This window comes from Carassius auratus, chromosome 38 (assembly GCF_003368295.1).
Source record: "Carassius auratus strain Wakin chromosome 38, ASM336829v1, whole genome shotgun sequence".
NCBI classification, from domain to species: domain Eukaryota; kingdom Metazoa; phylum Chordata; class Actinopteri; order Cypriniformes; family Cyprinidae; genus Carassius; species Carassius auratus.
Genome location: NC_039280.1, coordinates 12,405,631 through 12,425,365, shown reverse-complemented (window position 1 = coordinate 12,425,365; position 19,735 = coordinate 12,405,631). Strand labels below are relative to the sequence as shown.

Sequence of the window (19,735 nt, the reverse complement as noted above, 5' to 3'; positions counted from 1 at the left end):
ACCAGATTTGAGCCATGCCTCGTCATGCATAACATTTTTATGGACCTCGCGTTAGCACAGACCCTAACAAATCTCACATCTCTACATTTATAGACTTAATCCACAATTCATCATCTTTTTCCACAGAAATTAAATTTTTTCGTGCGATTGTGCAAGACCTCTGGTTAATTAGCAACTTTAGGTAAATAGCTAGAAGAATAACAGTGTGGTAAACAGTAAAATTACTGGATTATGGATAAGCCATAATGAAATAAAAAATACAAATCTCAATTGTTTTGACACAAGTCAATTATGAGAAGTAAAAAAATTATGACAGTCTAAATTGACGACTTTTTATGTCATAATTTTGACTTGATTCACAACTTATCTCATGATTTCGACTTATCTATTATGACATAGTATGTCATTTTTTGCGACTTGTAATTCTTGTTTTTTCTTTCATCTTTTGTTGTAAATGACTTTTTGTCTCATAATTTCAGTTTATGTAATCATAATCATCACTCCTCTAGTTTTGATACTTCATGTCATGACTTAGTATGTCATTGTTGTGACTTTTGTCAATCTTGTTTTTTTTTTTTTTTTTTTTTACTTTCATCTTATAATTTAGATTTTTTTATCTTATCATTTTGTATCATAATTATGACCTTCTTTCAACTTATGTCATCGGTATTTTGTGTTATGTCTTATGATTTACCAATGCATTTCTCCTATGTGGCAGATTTGGACTTCCGTACATAAATTTGGTGGATATGTCATGTGACTGAAACATTAATAAATCTATTTTAAGAGACATCTCTTGTGTAAGACTGGAATATATTTTCAGTATAACTTTGACCATGTATTATTTATTTAATTGCTCAATACAAGTAATTTTTGAAACATCAGATCAGTACTTTAAATTTTTCTTCTGGTTATTGTCTCTCTCTTTCTCTCTCTTTCTCTCTCTAAGAATCAAATTTGTTTAAGCTGCATTAAAAATAAGACAATGGATGGACATGTGGAAATTTTTTTGACGAGCATTAGTGTTTCCTCTTAATCTTTAACAAAGCTTTCAAATCTCCTGTAGTGCAGTACACTGTTCATTAATAATATTATACACATAAAAAAACATTTCTGATTTACAAAAGAAAATAAAAGTAAATACATAAACTAAAGCTACATTGTGACATTTGTCAAAAGTATCTACCAAATCTACCAAACATGAGTTCTGGTAGTGAACCAGAACCAAAAAACAACTAAGTAGACTTAAAAGATTGTGGAAACATAGTGCATTACTGCCATCCAGCGGCAGTTAGTGGTAGTCAAATGTTACATATATGTGTGAGCTTGTTTATGTGGTTAATGAGGACACAAATGTGTATAATGACATGGGTATGACACAGGTATTACAATGAGGAGGTGATTTATGAGGACATTTTCAGTGGCCCCGTAATTCAAAAGGCTTATAAATCATTCAGAATTACTTTTTTGAAAATCCAAAAATGCATAACTTTTCCTGTGAGGGTTAGGTGTAGGGTTGGTGTAGGGCAATAGAAAATACAGTCTGTACAGAATAAAAACCATTATGCCTATGGAGAGTCCCCATAAACCACATACTGTATACCGACGTGTGTGTGTGTCCTCATCACCAATCCCGACTGGACTTCTGTTTTATGAATTTGAGAGACAGATAATAGAGCACAAAAAAAAAAAAAACGCAATAAGCACCAAGAAGCAGGAATACAGTGGGTATTGTTTCATTTTCATCATCTCCAAAACCTGAAAGTTAATGGCATCCATGAATAGAAACCATGTAGAGTTGCAATTTTATATGTCAGCGTTCCTCAACCTTACTACCATCTAATTCTACAGTGAGGTTTCCAATATTGCTATAGTGTCACTTATATTACTATAGTATTTATTAATATATTTTTTGCTTTCATTTTAACTTTCTTATGTGTTTGTTACATTTTTTATTTATTTTCAATGAATGTAATATTATTTACATTTTATTTTATTTCAATTGTGGTTTTAGTCATTTTATTATTTCAGCTTATTTCAGTTAGTTGTCCAGGAAACATTTAGCATTTTTGTTAGAAGGCAGTTTGTAAGTTTAAATCTAATCTTAAAAGTTTTTCATCTATTTGTTTTTTCTTCAGCTTTATCTCGCATGCGAAAAACTATTTTTAATAGTTTAAGATTTAATCAATTGAATTAACTACCCTGCTGTTTAGTCCCTGAATTAATTGGTGCGTTTGAACAAAATGGTTGCGTGAATGATTCAAATGACTCGCTTGGAAAGATATCCACTTATCGCAACCTACTGGCATAATGATGCAACTCAAAGAGTGAGTCACTGAACAATCCACACTCCTGAAACACAAACTGACAGTCTGTCTGGAACATGTAAAACAAGGACAAGTGGAATGAAACAAACTGTTAGCACTGCACAGCCAATCAAATCCAAGAACCCATATTTAATGTTGTATATAACATTGCACATTTTTCAATCATGCATCTAATGTAATGCATTTTACACATCAACACCACTATCATTATCAGAAAGAAATGTTCTACTCACACTTTGCAATGATATCCAGCACCACAGCAAAGGGTGTCAGAGCTCCTATGTAGAGCAAAGCCACCTCGTCTTGGACAGAAAGACCCTGCTCTCCAGCCCTGAAATAAAGGAAACCAATGAGCAGTGACATCAACAAGGCTTCCAGACCATGAACCATCAACGTCACCAGATCTCGATAGTTATTAAATACCTGCCGTCTGTTATTTAAAAATAACAGGGGTGTAATGGAAACAGCATCCAGAGGTCCAAATTTTGCAATTAAAAAAAGTGTTTTCCACTTTATTTACTTGATTAGGATTGTCAACTGTTGCAGTTTTGCCGGCAGGCGATCCTTCTGTTTGGAAACTATGACCACAGATTCGGGAGGACCACTGCTTGTGTAGAAACAGTATCATCAGCTCTTGTGTTTTTTCATTTCCATTGATACAGTATGAGAGATTATTATAAAAGATGTAAGAAAAAGCCTCGGTGTGAAAGAACCGCAATCTTCTGGTTTCCAGATGAAATCCTCTGTGTTCTTCACCTTCTCTACAAACTGGGCAGCTAACAGAAGACAAGAGCACTACCAGGTCAAAGAGCTCAAAGATATCTGAACCAGGCTGATGGACTGATAGTAGTACAATGTAATGACAAAATTATGGGATGTGAAGCTGTCTAGACCTGAAGTAGGCTCATCTAGGATGAGGATACCTGAAAAAACATACAAAAACCAAACATAAGCAAAAGCTTTGACAAATTCTATTTTATTATGATGAGATATTATTATAGTATATTATAGTATTTTTAAAATGAGTTTTTTATTTGTATGTTTTCTGCTTCCTTTTTCATTTTAAGTAATTGAATCATTTTTACTGTGTTTTTGTATTATTATTGTTTTAAATATATAGCCTATAGTTTCTTTTATTTTTATTTCAGTTTTATTTAATTTACCAAATCACGTTAAACTAAATTAAAAATGAAGTGGTTTTTGCAGCCCATTTTGCCTCATAATCTACTTCTACGTGAAATAGAGTATTTAATATTCTGTTACAAATTTTCATTAAGACCCTAATAGACAGCTGAAGATGTGGATCTGACACATTGAGAATATTGACATTTGTTTGACCATCGATGAGAGACAATGAGGCAGTTATATTCAATGCAGGATGTTAAATGGATTTTTCCAGGTGGGAACGACCCAACCAAATTTGGACTACGTTGAGTCATCGTGTTGTCTGAGCATCAAAAATTTGTCCTACACTGTGAGGTGAGAATACAATATTGACATGACATGAAAGCAATGAAATGGGTGTCAGTTCACAGTGAGAGTAATGGAAATTGAGCAAATTTAGCACTGGTAGACCTTCTATTATGTTCTTAATAAACTGACACTCTTCAAACACATGTTTTTTTTTCCAGCACTTACTGAATGTGTCCAGGAGCTTCTTGTGTTGAGTGTAGCTGCTAACAGACTACTGTACTGAACTTCAATGAAAAGATCAAAACATTTTGTATAAAAATTTATTTATTAATCAGAACAGTGTGAAAATCATGCTATAGTAAATTAAAAAGATGTTTTTATGTGTTAAGTTAAGTTTCAACAGTTTTGCATTTCTAGACTATGCTAAATTATTCTGTAGAATTACTTATTATAATAATCCAGCAAATCAAAGGCAAGATTTATCAACGTTATCAGCATATTATAATGTTTAATCATGCAAAAAACATAAAATGATCAGTGAATAAAAGTGGGAAAAAAAATGAAATGCCATAAGCAATCAGACATTATTAAATTACTATATAAAGACTTGATCTTTGGCAACAATTATACAATTGCTAGGGTATTAATTTTTATTAAGTCTTTTATTTCATTGAAGCTTCAAACAAAATAGTGACAAACGGAAACTACTTCGTGTGGCCATTTCATAACATTGTTTTCTAACGTGTGTTATAGTGAACATGTAGGACCCTGGTGGGACCTTTCATCTTCCAGGAAAAAATGGACAAGGCAGATACTGAATCAAGTGTCATTTCATGTGGACAGGGGGCAGGTAATGGGACTTCTGATGAATTCGGGTAAGTGACTCGAAAGAGATTTAACTTATTCAATATTAGAGCCCACAGCATGCTGTTGTGAGTCTAAATATTGAACTACAGTATGAGTTCATTTGTGTATTTCACAATTATATTGTTATATGGTGAATGGCAAGATAATTAATGAATATTGTTTTCAGTTTATTTACTTTGAGCGTTTGAGAGCATGACTGCTAAAAGAAGCAGAACACAATAAAAACATTATAAATCATATTATCACAGATCTTTGTTCACTGCACATGCATTATAAAGGCAGAAATGAATGAACAGTAAGAATTAGGATAAACAAGGCAACATACTAAGGATTAAAAGAAAAACATTTAATTTCAGCATCTTCTCTCAACACTTCTTAAAACTTTTCATTTGAATGTAATTTAACTTTGAGTACTTAACTAAAACTAGAAATAAAATAAAAAAATTAAAAAACAGACTAAAATCTATAAACAATGACAGAAGCACCATCAACATTATTAAAACTGAGTAAAAATAAAATATAAAAACAAAAACTGATAAAAATTAATAAGGAAATGTATTATCTAAAAAAAGAAATTATGCAAGGCTGAAATTTTAATTTCTTTAAATGTCAGGGTAATATTATCCGAAGGTGATGTGTCTTTCAAGATTCAGAAATGACTACTCTGTTTATTCTTTTTGTACAAAGGTCACTTTCAACAGTTTTAATTGAGCAAAAGTACTTAGTTTTTAATGTACTTGAATCACTTAAACCAAACATGTTTATTATTATTCTAATCAACACTAGTCAATAAGAAAGATTAGTGCAGAAATGTATTACCAAAACTAATTATACTGTACCACTATTTAAAACATTACGTATACCTTAAATTACGTAAGGCAGAAGCTGTCATTTCTTTAAATGTCAGTGTCATATGATAATATATCAAAAGGTTAATGAGTTGATGTCTCTCACTCAAGGTTCTGGAAAATCCACTCTATTAGACGCTGTAGCAGGATGAATCGGGCATTCTGCTAAACTCCTTGGAGACGTTTTTGTGAATGGAAGAAAGCTAAAAGCAGAGCAATTCCAAGACTGTTTCTCTTATGTGCTCCAGCTGAGTTTTTTAATTTTTTTGGTTAAAAATATGGATCTGAAATAATACTGAGAAATAAAGATTAATACAGACTTTTAACTTGTGTTGGTTTACATATAAGCAAGCACTGAATAATCAAAACATATTATACAGTACCTCTATCAATACATGACACTTCAGTATACTAAAACACTAGTTTGCATTACTGATGATTCAAATGTGCAAAGAAAAACTGAACCATATAGTATCTTCAACAGACACAGTAAAGTTTGCAGAAAAGTTCATTTGTAGAGCTAACTCTGACATTAGCCATTACACATGAGTTCATTAGATTATTCCTCTGAGCTTTTCATTTGTATCTTCCAGAAAATGTAATAAGCATGGTGAGATGGCTAAACGGTCATTTCTACAGATCAAATTTAGATGCAATGAAGCTATAAATCTAATCCAGTAATTAAATGTGTCTCATGAGCTAAAGGAATGTGAAGTTAAGAGGAGCATACTTTCCAGTTATTTTATTTTTTATTTTTCCCTTTTCCCCCAATAGTAGAGGTTGCTTCTAGTCCAGTTTCAGTAGACAAATTACAGATGTAAACAGACCTTCACAACCTTCTAACTTCATAAACATAAGACCTAAACTGAATGCACAGATAAGAATTTCAAATTAAAAGAGCAATGTTTATGAAAGCACTTTTAAAAGTTTTTAGGCACTTGAGTAAAAATGCTGTAAAATGAGGATGCTGTCAAAATCATGTGTTAAACAGATTTTCTTGATCAATTAACTTCTATTAAATAAATGTAATCAGCATTTGGTGTGCGCATCCTTTGATATTTGACACATATGATATTTGACACATATGGTCATGAAAATCAATTAAAATGAAATACATACAGAAATCTCAAATACAGTACCTACAGATACTTTAAGAAGCTGATCCCTGTTTGATCTGTCATGGCAGAGCTGAGTTTGGGACATGTGGCTTACAGCATGATTGGAGGCCCATTTTCCCAGGCATTTCTTGTGGAGAGAGAAGGAGGGTCTCCATTGCCAGCCAGCTGCTTCAGGACCCAAGTGAGCTGCCCTCTGACCTGCCTGAGACATCTTTTTAATAACCCATAATAGCATAATGATTGTTTATGGTTGGAGTACAAACACAGTGTAGTGTGATCATTCCTCGCTTGCACATAAGAGAGACCAAATGTTATTTAAATGCAGAGCGACCAGCACAGCGACCCAAAGCCCCTCAAAGGATTATTGAGGAATGGACAAATGTGAAATGGACTGAAGTAGAATATTAAAAGTGGCAGACAGGGTAATCACATTTTTAATATTAAGCCGAGGTCTATGAGGGTCCCTTTGGATCCTTTATCTGGGTCTCCTGGGACCGTGGACTATGGATTAGTCGAGGCCACTCCAAACTGAACACAAACCAGCAATTATAAGTGGCTTTCATCTGCGGCCTTCTCCAATCAAGCAGTAAATGAATTCATCAGCCAATTAATTTGGCTCTAACTTTAGACAAAGGGAAATCTATTAATTGCTTTAATTACTTGAATTAAGAAGACACTCAAAGTTGTCTCTCAAAGGGCAGAAAGTGGACTTTGTAGAAAGTTTCTCATTTGTTTTATTTCTTCTCTGTTACATCACAGCAGAGGTGATTCTCCTGGATGAGCCGACCACAGGACTGGACAGCATGATGGCTAATCATATATATATATATATATATTTGTACTGTCAAATGATTAATTGTGATTAATCACATCCAAAATAAAGGTTTTTATTTGCATAATGTATGTGTGTGTACTGTGTATATTTATTATATATTAATACACACATACATACAAGTACATGCTATATTTAAGAAAAATTTATGTATATTTTATATATATATATATATATATATATATATATATATATATATATATATATATAATATTTATATATTACATATATTTATATGGAATATTATATAAATATGTACATGTAAATACATTTAAATATTTAAATACATATATACTGTATGTGTATATATATATATATATATATATATATATATATATATATATATATATATATATATATATACACACACACACACACACACACACACACACAGTACACAACTTTTATTTTGGATGTGATTAATCATAGTTAACCATTTGACAGCACTAATAAGTATTATATTATATTTAGTTTTAGTTTTTCACGTGGTGTTTAAAGCATACATTAAATAGGACAAAACAAAACAATAACAAAACATTTTATTTACAAGAGCCTTTTATTTAAGAGACTTTAAAAATACTTCACTCAAAAGCTCAAACACCTGGCTTTTGGCCTCTTTTAAATAAATGAGTATAAAAACAAGAAGCAAACTGAAAGCAAAAAAATAAATAAAAATAAAAAGTAACAAAAATAAACCAGGAAAATAGTTATAATTATAATAAAAGCATGTATTTATCTGTCTTTTGCCTGCGTTTAAAAAAATAATAAAACAAGATAAAACAGTAACACCCATTTAACATCTCTTCGACTCCCTCAGTCAGATCAGGATGATATTTATTGTACTTCAGTTAATTAGTTACTTCAATTAGTAAAATTGAGTTGTTATTAGATATATTGTTATACATTGTTTTACCTCAATATTAAAAAGGGTTACTGAAACTGTGCATAAAAAATGCACAACTAAACACAAGCATAAGCCCAGTTACAATACACTATATGAATTATTTTTACATTAATTTTGAGGTATACAAAATATTTTCAAGGTCCACCTGCAACCTCTGATGCTGATATCGCGACTCTTCATGCCAAAAACCCCTTAGACCTTTGGAACTAGGTTTTTGAAAGGGTTTTCCCACCTGAGGTATGGTTTCTTCTGTAAAGAGTAGTAATAGTTTAATAAGGAATGTAAAAATCCTGCTAATGACTCTCAGTACAGTGAGCCCCTTGTAGACTCTCAGAGCCCAGAAAGAGCAGGCACAGTAAAAAAAAAACATGTTTAATTTCACTGTAAAATGACCTTTTAGCAACATTCACTGTCTTTCAGTAGCTTCTCACCTACTTTGATTTAGGCTATTATTGCTGAGTGCTTGGTGATTGCAATAATCAGCCATTATGTGACTATTAAGTATTACTATTACAGTTTCACTTTTCACTGCTCAGACTGCAGTTTCTCTACATTCAAATTCTAGAAGATAATATGTTCAGTTATGCGATTTATGTAAGATTTAAAAATAATATAATTTCATAACTGATTGATTTTCTACACCGTGACCAACTTTGAATCACAAGTTTACAGCATGTTTGTAGTTTTTAGAAAGTAAGCCAAATTATCTAACTAAAAGATCCAGATTAGATCGAATGCACTTTGGTTAAAATATCAGCCACACAAAGGTATTTAATGTACAGTATTAGTAACTTTTATTCCTTGTTTTTTTCCTCTCTCTCAGGAGCTGGAGCAAGCAAAGTTATGGAAAACTTTGGCTCTGGATCCACAGATTTCACTCAAAACCCTTTAGAAGATTACATCAGTATTAATGTATCATACTGGACTTCATTCACTTTCCAATACGTACCATACAGAGTGAAATGTCTTTATGTACAAATATTGCTATATGTGTTAATAGTAGTATGGCTGTCTGTGTATATCCTTTTTAGCTTGTATTGTTTCTTTGGTGTTAAACACAATTTGGAGAATGTATTTTTGAAAATAACATATTAAATGCACAATTTTGTATATTGCCATATCAAAGCATCCCTTGATAAATATCAAATTATTTCAGCTGGATACAACACACAGATCCACTTCGGAATTAAACAAAAACTGCTTTTAATATGCTGTTCCCCCCTTTATTGAGAATATGCAAAAATATGTAAAAAAAAAAAAAAAAAAAAAAAAGAAAACAAGTGCCTTAACAATTAAATGAATTGAAACAAAAATAAATAAAACATACATTTAAAAAAAACAAACAAATAAAAAACACTGATATGAAACACAATGTGTAAACCACAGGGGAAATGGATGTACCAAGCACTTTATCTGCCGTTCATACGCTGGCAGACTGACACACAGGTTGTTTTGTCAGAGGAGCGTCCCACCAGAAAGGCATCTTGTAGTGTGTACAGCGGGATTTAGTGGTGACCTAATCTTTTTAGTGTCTTGAATAAACGACTTCATTTCACATTACGCCTTTGATGTGCAAAATGAAACCGTATCACAAAGAATCAAGTCTTGTTATCCTCAAAGACTGAAAGCTGAAGATCCTGGGCACTTAGTGACATCATACATGTAGAAAACACAAAAAAGCCCATTGGATGTATTCTGTCAGGTACCAGGTACTAACCATCGTCTAAGACTACAGTTACACTATATGCTAGAAATACTCTTCCTACTGGGCTCCTAAAGACAGGCCTAGTAAGTGGTTTATGCCAACATCCTCCTAACAATACAGACAAGCAGTAGAGGGAAAGAAACGGGTGACAGTAAACGCACAACATAGAGGTGGAACATTTTCATGAGGAGAAGGCTAGTAGGTATCAGAGCGTCATAAAGACACAGATTTCCGTCTATGCAGAATGTTAGTTCACACAGGCTAATAATCATAAGGCTGATTCAGCTGTGCTGATCGAGGGAGCAGAAAATTGATGCAGTTTACCAGTCCTTTAGTGCATGCCATGCATTTATGTCTGCAAGTTCCCTCTCTTTATGGTTTTGTATTTGAAAGCTACAAAAATCAATGGATATTTCAATTTTCAATGATACAAATTCTTCATTGCATTCCAAAAAAAGAAAAAAAGAAAAAGACCCTTATTAAGCTAATTTAGAATAGCTTGAATGCACAAAAAAAAAGTAACATCTAAAACATTTCCCAAAAATGACAGTTATCTAAATAAACACGTTTCTAAATACAGTTGCAGAGTTTGCGCATAGTTTGCTGCACTCAGTTTGGCAAACTGAGCAGAACGTGTTCTCAAAGAAAGGTGAGCTCAGAGCAGAGCAGACAGGCACTGGAGTTATTTCTGTCCGTTCACCAGGGATCTGTCTGGCAGTTCACTGGGCTTGCTTCCTGTCACATGCAGCAGTGTGTGGTTGGTTGGGGTCTTGCTTAGCCGAGCCAAGCGGTCAGTCCAGATACACAGGTGTGATCCTAAAGGTTACACTACAGGGTAAAACAATAAAAAGACCTCTTACAGAATCCTGTAGAAGGGCACATAGTACATAATACATACACGTATAAGATCCATTCAGGAACAAGTTACAGTATGTGGTTTTATTAGTCCAGTTTACTAAAAGAAAGTCTTTTATTTGCTAGCGATGGCACTCTCCTCTCCCGTGGGGTGTGTGCGGCTGAAGTTGCGTCCTACATTGGGTTTCTCTGGGCCAGGGCTGATCGTTGTTGCCGGCGGCTGAGGGGCTCCGTTACTGGGCAGAGACCCCCACACGCTCTGAGACCCAGGACTGCTTCTGGGTTTGGGGGTGGTTGGACTGGTCAGGCCGAGGCTGGTCAGAGCATCAAGGGTTCCATCGGGGTCCACCATCATGTTTATAACTGCAGGGATGGAGAAAAGCATCAGAAAGGGTGTATTTGTATTTTGTATTATATTAAATTAGACCAAATTGAATCTAAATATATATTAAATAATTCAATGCTGTACCTCATATCGAAAATAGACATGTGAGATTATTAAGGCGAGCTAAATTCAGCTACACTGTGCTGCTGTTGCATTAGCATGGTGCAAGTCTTACCTTGAATTTTTTTTTCTACCCTCTTCAGCTCTGTTAGTATAGAGGAAATTTCCTAGATGCATAGATGAAAGAATAATTAGCAGAAGTCCAGATCAATGTCTATTACTGTAAATCATTCTGCATTATGGAACTTACCTTGTTTGTAGTTTTGGGAAGAGCAACTTCATTGTCCAAACAGAGTTTACTCTCAATATCATCCCAGTTCCTGTCTTTGTCCTTGAACAATATCCTTAAAAATATCAATGAGTAACTATATTAGTAATAGTTTTTTAAATGTCAAATAGTTAAAAAAAACACAAACTGAGATTATATTTATCCTTTATATTTATCTATTGGCAGTTTACATGTGAAAATGTAGAACTGTAATACAAGTAGTAAATTCCTATAGAAAATGTTTTAAAACAGTGCTTCTCAAACTTCAAGAAATAAAATACAATTAAATATACTGTATATAGCCACACACACACACACACACTGTAAGACGGTTTGATTTCTGTAAAAACAATTTTCAGCAATTATAAAATGACTGTTTATGTAATTTGGTTTAATGAGGAACACAGTACACATCTATGACTCTGTGACTGACCTGATTTTGCCAGTGGTTTTATCTACAGACTGTCGGATTTTGGAAGACAGTTGGGAAACCGACGTCAGCAATAAACTGTCTAGCACCGCCTGCAAAAGAACAACCATCAGGACTGTGTCACGCAATAATTTACCTAACAAACAACCTCCGGTCAATAAAGCACTGAGGTAATTAAACCTAACATCACATCATATCAGTTTTCATATCACCACAAGCGCCAGGCGACACTGCACAAGACGCTCTCATCTGGAGCCACAAACACACACTTAAAAACAAACAACAGACTTGAAGTCTGCTGAATTATTCACCTACCACAAATTCATAAAGTCATGAAAGATTGGGAACATGTCATGAAGTTAAGTGGTTCATACCGGTCTCACCTCATCCCGGTTCCAGGTACGTCTGCGCAGGGCCGCCTGAGGGTCCAGGCTGTCCGGGGCCCGGGGACGAAGCTCCACTGGTCTGCCATTGACCTCTGAGGCTTTGGTGTGAACTACAGGGGGAATCTTCCTGAAGTTTAGACTTTCGTCAAAAACTCTCTCAACCAGCTGCAGAAATGAACAAGAAAGGCATTGAGAAGAAGCACCATTCAAACTACTAAACATCTTGAGTGAGTGAGTAAGGTGTTTAGTGAAAGGCAGTGAGATGTACCTCCTCTCTGGTGTCGATGGCGGAGCCCGGTGTGGTCGCGGCCGTGCTGACCGTGGTGCTGGGCGCCGTGCCGGAGGAACTGACCGAGTCGATCTCGCCCGCCACGTCGTGGATCTCACGTGCCAGGATGGCCAGGTCCTTGGCCAGGTCCTGACTGATTCTGCGCACACAGGGAAATAACCTGTAAACATTCAGATGGGTGTCTAGACTAGGGGCACACAAATACACACATCATGCAAATGACATCACAGACTCACATTAGGTAGTCCCTACTCTACTCATGCACATACATGCAATCCGATAGCAAATTAACATATTGTATGGATGACATGCATCACATGCATTATTTATTACATAGAATTACTATAACATCAAAACATACACTATCGTAACATTTTGGGGTCAGTACTTTTTTGTTTTTTAGTTTTAAGCAGAAAGGATGCATTAAATTTATCAAAAGTGACAGCAAATGTTTTTTTTTTCTGAATAACTTAAATCATAATTTAAAATAGAAAATAGTTAATAAATATTATAATATAATATAAAGATAATATTTTACAGTTCTATTGTTTCTATCCAATAAATGCAGATTTTGTCAGCATAAAATATTTAAAAAATAAAAATATAAATCTTACTGAACCTAAACTTATCATTAATTTGTATAATATTATAACATAGAAAATACATCAAGAATGGTTCTTTACACATGGTTTTGACTGATGTTAATTATTATGGTGTTGAAATATTGAAATGGTTTAAGAATAACCACAAGGTGTCAGTATTTCTACATGAACAAACAAATCTATTGCATAAACGTTGCTAAAGATGCAATGTGTGGCTCTTGTGTGGAAGAATTCACACAGTATTTTTATTCTGCCTTAAAACACATATAAACTTATATTACACACATGCTATATGAATAGTGCTTTTAACATCATATCCACTCACATTAAGATAAAGACACCAGTCACAAAAGTAGACTAATAAAATCTGATTTTACATGGAGATCACATGAGGAGCTGTATTAAACTACTTTGGTCACCCCACAGTTACTGGACACAGTCGTTTACAGAGTAAATTAACCACAGCTATCCACAAACACTGTATTTCTAAGTTCACTAGTAACTAAAAACTAGCTTTTTGCTCATTGAAATTTAAACAGTTCAATGAGAACAGGAAATCAGGGGTTAATGAAAGATTAAGACTAAATAAAAAGTTCAAAAAATAAGAGTGAGAGAGTGAGCAAGCGAGCTTGTGATCAGCTTGCATTAGTGTTTGCCCTGCAGCAGTGGATCTGAAGACAGTCTCTTGTTGCTGTTTCAGCTGTAACTAATGCAACATGAGGACATCTCCTGAGATAACTGACTATATGTCTGCATGTAACACATGCACTAAGTGCCCACTTTTCAAGTGGCCTTGTTTCTCAATGTATTTTACCTATTCATTTTTTCCACAGGGATTTCAGAAGATATTTCATAAAAGAGATCTAAACCTTGAAGCACCTCAACCGGTTCTGAGATGAGTCAGATTTACAAAAAATGTTTACGTCAAATTTACTAAATATCTAAGGAACACTGAAAGAACAGTCAAGATAAAGATAACTACATCATATGGTTTTTGTGTCAATTTAGTAACTGTGGGGCACTTTAACAATTTGCTAATGTATAAGAAGGACACAGAGTTGATGAGTACCTGGCGATCTCCTCGCTGTGGGCTGTCCAATCTCGTATGTACTCCTCCTGTTCTCTCATCCTGTTCTTGAGGAGGAGACCCCCTGGGCTGGTCGTGACCGGAGCGGGACAGCCCAGTCTACTGGTGCGAAGGGTGGTGCCCGGCCGCAGGTGAACGTGTTTGGGAGAGTTCCGGTTAGATCCAAACTCATCCTCAGAGGTAGAAGCATACTCAGGAGGCAGCCGTCTCCACCGGTTAGTGGCTGAAAAAAAGAGAGAGGTTTGACTGAAATGTTTACAGAAAAACAATTAAAAATGAACAATAAAGCTTCATATGAATTGAGGATGTGGTTACAGGTATGTATATTTCAAGAAGGCCTTTAAGAGCGGTTAATGCATGAGTACTTTTGTCAGTATTACACACACACACACACAAACACAGTCTTCAAACGCCTTGCATCGATGTTACATGATGCAAAAATCTTCTTCCCCACTGGCTCAAGGTTTATAAACATGGAAGATATCTATTATTGTATTCAAAATTCAAGTACAACAATCTTCCTGATGCTTCAAGTTTGAATACTTTACACTATATCACTGTACAGAGTTCTCATAAAAACCTTGTTTCAAATGGGGATGGAGTAGTTATGAACTGCAGTTAAAATGATGTATAAAGAGTTCAAAATAAACCACTCAGCACAAAAGAAGCTGAATATTGCAGTTACCCCGCAGAAATCAAACAGCAAAGCTCTTCTGAGCAACTATCTCTAAAATATGACAGTTGCAAGTGATGAAAAGGACATTTGGGATGATGGATTTGGTCAAGATCTGGATTGAGATTGTAAAGGATGTGGTTTTTATTCACAATAAGTGTCCTTCATAAACTCTAGGATGTTTGTGTTTGAAATGAATGTTTTCTGTGCGCCTGCAAAGCTGTTTGCTGTCATGTTGTTTTAACTTTATGCCACCAGGGGGAAAGTGTTTAACATACACTGACCCTCATTTCTTATTGCTCAGAGCTTGCATCAGCATGGAAGACACAACTTTGCTCTGATTTTGACTGTGTGGCATTAAAGGACAAGCATCTAAGAAGTCATCATTTCAATATTAACATAATTACCCATTACTCATGCTTCCCTCAGAGCACTGAAATCTGCAAATATTATTAAATTCTTCACTCTTAAGTACTTACTTAACATTAGTAGGCCAATGTGAAAGCAAACAAACTGAGATCCTTTTCATCACAAGTTTTTTTAAAGGCGTAAATAAAAATAAATTAAATAATACAGATTGCAGTAACATTTAAAAGCATGCCATGTTTTAGTTTCTACACACACACAGCCCAGATATGTTACAGTACCCATGGGCTCCTCCACTGCGAGAATGCTTTCAGGCTCAAGTTGAGTTTCTGTGTAAAATGGGATCTTTATAAATATCACAAGCATGCAGAGACAGACAATTACAGAAAAACAAGACTAATGGCAGTGATCCAGTCCAAATGGAACATCAAGAAAAATGCACTGCTATAATCTGCTGAATGCTAAATGTCTCATTATGAACTTTGTTAAAACAACTAGACAACTGTGTCATTTTTATTTTATTGAAAATATTTATTTTAATGAATTGGAATGAAAATGCACCCTATGCGTCAGACCTACATTGTAGCCTATGCATAGACGCACTCCCTTACATCGTAGCCTGACGTGCACCTCTCCAAAAAAATCGAACAGCGTGTCGATTCTACAGTTATTGCTCTGTATGTACTTGAGGTTTGTGTGTTTATGTGCACTTTAAATTATATATTAATGTTACACCTTATATAGAATAAATCAAAAGCAAAAAACAAGTGTCTTATTTATCATACTACACAGCATTATACAGTAGTTTTCCAGGAAAAACAATGTTGATCTGCCATGGTACAAATCCTTGTGGAGATTGAAAGAATGCTGATATCTCCTGGTCCCCTGTTGTCTCGTTTTGTAGGTTTAAATAATAATTTAATGATTTGATATTTATTTTGTTTTGCGCTTGGTGTGAGCTTATTCCTGTATGGTCCCCTTTCTTTCGCCTTATCTTTTTGCATTGCTTTGCTTTCTTCCTTTTCTTTCTCGTATTCGTAGATCTCTGTTCCGATGACAAAAATGCGCAATAATGAAAGAGCTCTGGAATGTTTAGTCGCGCCTCTGTTTAGTTCTGAAGGCGTTGCCCCTGTCAACCAATAGCGTGTCCTACCATCATGGCCGACCGGCTCAGACCCCGCCCAAATCTGCACGTGACTCCTCACTCTCAATAATGCTTCTCTGACTAGCCGCTTCTTCTTCGGCTTTTGTCGTGGTACTGCAGGTTACACCAGCATCATGACCGTGGACACTGCAGACTAGTGGCTTGAGTGTGTACTGCACGTCAACGCAGACAATGATGCAGAAGTATAAATGAAAACTGACGCGTAGCCTACAGCGTCAAAGCTATGGCGTAGGTCCGACACAGAAGTATAAATTAGCCTTTAGTGTTAACGGTTCATGTGAGCATTTAAAAAAATACACATTTTTACTTTGTTTTTTTTTTTATTTGGAATTTTGAACCAGAATATCATAACACAGTTGACGGTAGCCATCGACTTCCCTAGTATTTTTTCCATACTATGAAATCAATGGCTTCCATCAACTTTTTGGTTACCAAAAATCTTCTATTGTCTTCTTTTGTGTTAAACAGAACGAAGAAACTCATACAGGTTTGATGTGATGTATGTGGGCAGAATTTTCATTTTTGGAAAAACTATCATCATGGCCTAACCAGAGCCTTATAGAGTGAGAGTTGCGACAACTCCATTGACTCCAATGGAACGCTTTTTTTTACAGCAATGGCGGCTCGTGGAGCCTCTAAATAGTTCCCGGAAGTAGCAGCAAACCGATGCCGCGCCGTAGAGATGCAGCAGAACAAACCGTTCGCGACGCACTTTTAACAGGTAAGACGTTTAAAAAATAAGATTGAATATTATCAGTACACCTTAGTAACAATAAATTGCAAATTAAAACCTTCTAGTAGATTATCACTCATTAAATGAGTAGATTTAAGGTTTGTTATCAGATAACTAACAGATTAGGCTAGGATTGGAGCTGAATGAAGTTAGTAACGAACACCCTAATAATTGTAAAATCTGTTCTCATAATTCAGTTTCATCCATCGTGTTTGCAATTAGAAAAAAAGGAGTATAAACATATTTTTTTTGCAGGGTGGGGAAAGTTACTTAACGTTACATAGCCTATTACGTTAGTTCAATATAACGTGTGACAGCGGTGAGTGGAAGTGGTAAAAATGAGGTTATAAAGTTTGTTCCTTATTACACGTATTAAATTACTTAATAATAAAATGCACCCTATTGATATACATTTAGAGTGAATTGAGTTTGCAAAAACATGGGTGGAGTGTTTTTAGTCATTGTGATTCATTTACTATTACCTGTCTATATTATATAATAATACTGTATTATATACTTAAACTTGTTAGTGTATAAAAGTAACATACTGTAACATTCTGTGGGTTCTGGTGGGTGGAGGATTAGTGGTGCCACTGCACTGTTCTGTGATGGAGCATCAGTGAGGATGCAGGTCAGGAGAGCTGAGGGGACCTTTTTTTTTTTGATAGCTGAATTTTCATTATTTTTCTTAGTGCTGCCTTTGCATTGTTTGATTTTTTTTTTTTTTTTTTTTCTGGTCTCTTACATTTTTTTTAATAGACCCAGGTAACTGGCTGATGGTTCAATGGAATGCTGGCTGACTTGCTGCTGGTTGACTGGGCAGTGTCACCTGTCCCTGTCTCTCCTCTCTAGCCATGTCCTTTTTCTTCACTCTCACTTTCCCTTCTCTGAGTGTCCTTGTTCTTTTTTCCTCAACCTTTGAAACTGATAGAGGTAGAATACATGGTTTTGCTAATTTTAAATATTGAAAATATCACATCACTTTACTAGTACGAGTTTGTACTTATTATATATGAATCACCTGAAATAACAGCTGTAATCAGTAGCCCTTTCTTGTATGTTCACAGGTCTAGGGGTGCATCGTGGAGCAGGGCCCTCCTCTTTTTGACCACAGGACAATGTACAAAGATTGTGGGAATAGCATCTGGTCTCAGCCTACTCTTGAATTTTTTGGTCATGACAAATTGCTTTGCCGCAATTTGTCTGCATACTGACTTCAGTTTAGTTTCCACACACACCTTTTTTTTTTTGTCTACCCACATACAGTACATATCACATGGTGGTTAAATGCACAGTTATAGGTAACACTGATGACTCCCTGCAATGTCTCACCCTGAGTCTCAGCTCCCTGGGTTTTGCAAGGCTTTGCTTGTTCCTTATTTCTAGTAAAACATTGTCAATGTAAAAAAGTGCAAATAAATTTAAGTATAATTACCTAACAATTTTTTGTTGTTGTAATTTTTATTTGTATTTAGATTGCTCCTGCTGACTTGAGCCAACCATTATTTTCTCCTCTCTATGTCAGCGGGGAAGCCATACATTCGCACACCTTTCTCTGACTGAGTGGAGCATCCCCATGCAGCACTGTAAACCACGGTGGAGACTATGCAAGGACAACATGAAAGAAAGGACACATACAAAATGCTTGTCATGCTATTACATTTATTAGAAATGTATTAATGAATTGCTGTAAATAGTTAATTGTATAATTACAATTTAAAATAACTGTTTTCTATTTTAAAATGGAATATACTCCTGTGATGCCAACCTGAATTTTCAGCATCATTTTGAATGGCAGTGTACATGTTTATATACGAGCATGCTTAAGTTGTTTTAAACCTGAATATATTGTGTACATGAATAAGTATTGTAAGAATTATACTAGATATAATAGGTATATTATTTATAATACATAATTATATTACTATATGTAATTGTAAGAATTATAAACAGTAAGCTTCATTTTACATTTATTTAACATGCTAATTACTGCTGCTAACAGTTAATTGGCCCATAGTGCGGTGCGAGCTGAAAATCACCTGTCACCAGCCTGTCTCTGTACTACCTGAAAGTCATCAATATGACATGAGTTAACATGAGATCAGTGAAAAAAAGGACAATATGTAACGTAAAAAGGCAACAGGAACCCGTGTTTATAAAACTTAAGGTTAGCCTGAAATACGTTTTAATTGTATAAATAAATAAATAAATAACGGTAATTGAACACTAATCCTCAAATATTACCCGATTTGATATTTTAAAAACAACATCGCTGTAACTACATACTCATGCTACGTACATATGTCAGTGTGTTGTATAAACATATAAAATAAATGCATTTATTGACTCCTTATTACCAGAAATCGCAGTTCTGTCCCTTTACTCTATCAGTTTGAATGGCCGCCAAAGCACTTCCTGGAAC

General features: G+C 34.9%; 1 protein-coding gene and 1 long non-coding RNA gene across 10 annotated transcripts in view; one reads left to right on the top strand and one right to left on the bottom strand.

Annotated features, from left to right (window-relative positions):
- Positions 1–9,697: 9,697 nt before the first annotated feature.
- The window catches only part of LOC113057113 (centrosomal protein of 170 kDa), a 38,886-nt gene continuing 28,848 nt past the window's right edge, over positions 9,698–19,735 (bottom strand). For 3 of the 9 annotated variants that reach the window (XM_026224210.1, XM_026224217.1, XM_026224219.1), the window contains 8 exons: positions 15,697–15,744; positions 14,359–14,599; positions 12,667–12,847; positions 12,387–12,563; positions 12,016–12,104; positions 11,565–11,658; positions 11,430–11,481; positions 9,698–11,232 (listed from right to left, as the gene is read on the bottom strand). In XM_026224210.1, the coding sequence (XP_026079995.1) occupies positions 10,985–11,232; positions 11,430–11,481; positions 11,565–11,658; positions 12,016–12,104; positions 12,387–12,563; positions 12,667–12,847; positions 14,359–14,599; positions 15,697–15,744 (1,130 nt within the window). In that variant the 3' untranslated portion in view covers positions 9,698–10,984. The remainder of the gene's footprint in view (positions 11,233–11,429; positions 11,482–11,564; positions 11,659–12,015; positions 12,105–12,386; positions 12,564–12,666; positions 12,848–14,358; positions 14,600–15,696; positions 15,745–19,735) is intronic. The other 6 variants (XM_026224211.1, XM_026224212.1, XM_026224213.1 and 3 more) reach the window with 6 other exon arrangements.
- Positions 17,164–19,057, top strand: LOC113057115 (uncharacterized). The gene is made up of 3 exons (XR_003277775.1): positions 17,164–17,301; positions 18,073–18,460; positions 18,839–19,057. It is a non-coding gene; the product is annotated as an uncharacterized LOC113057115 (long non-coding RNA).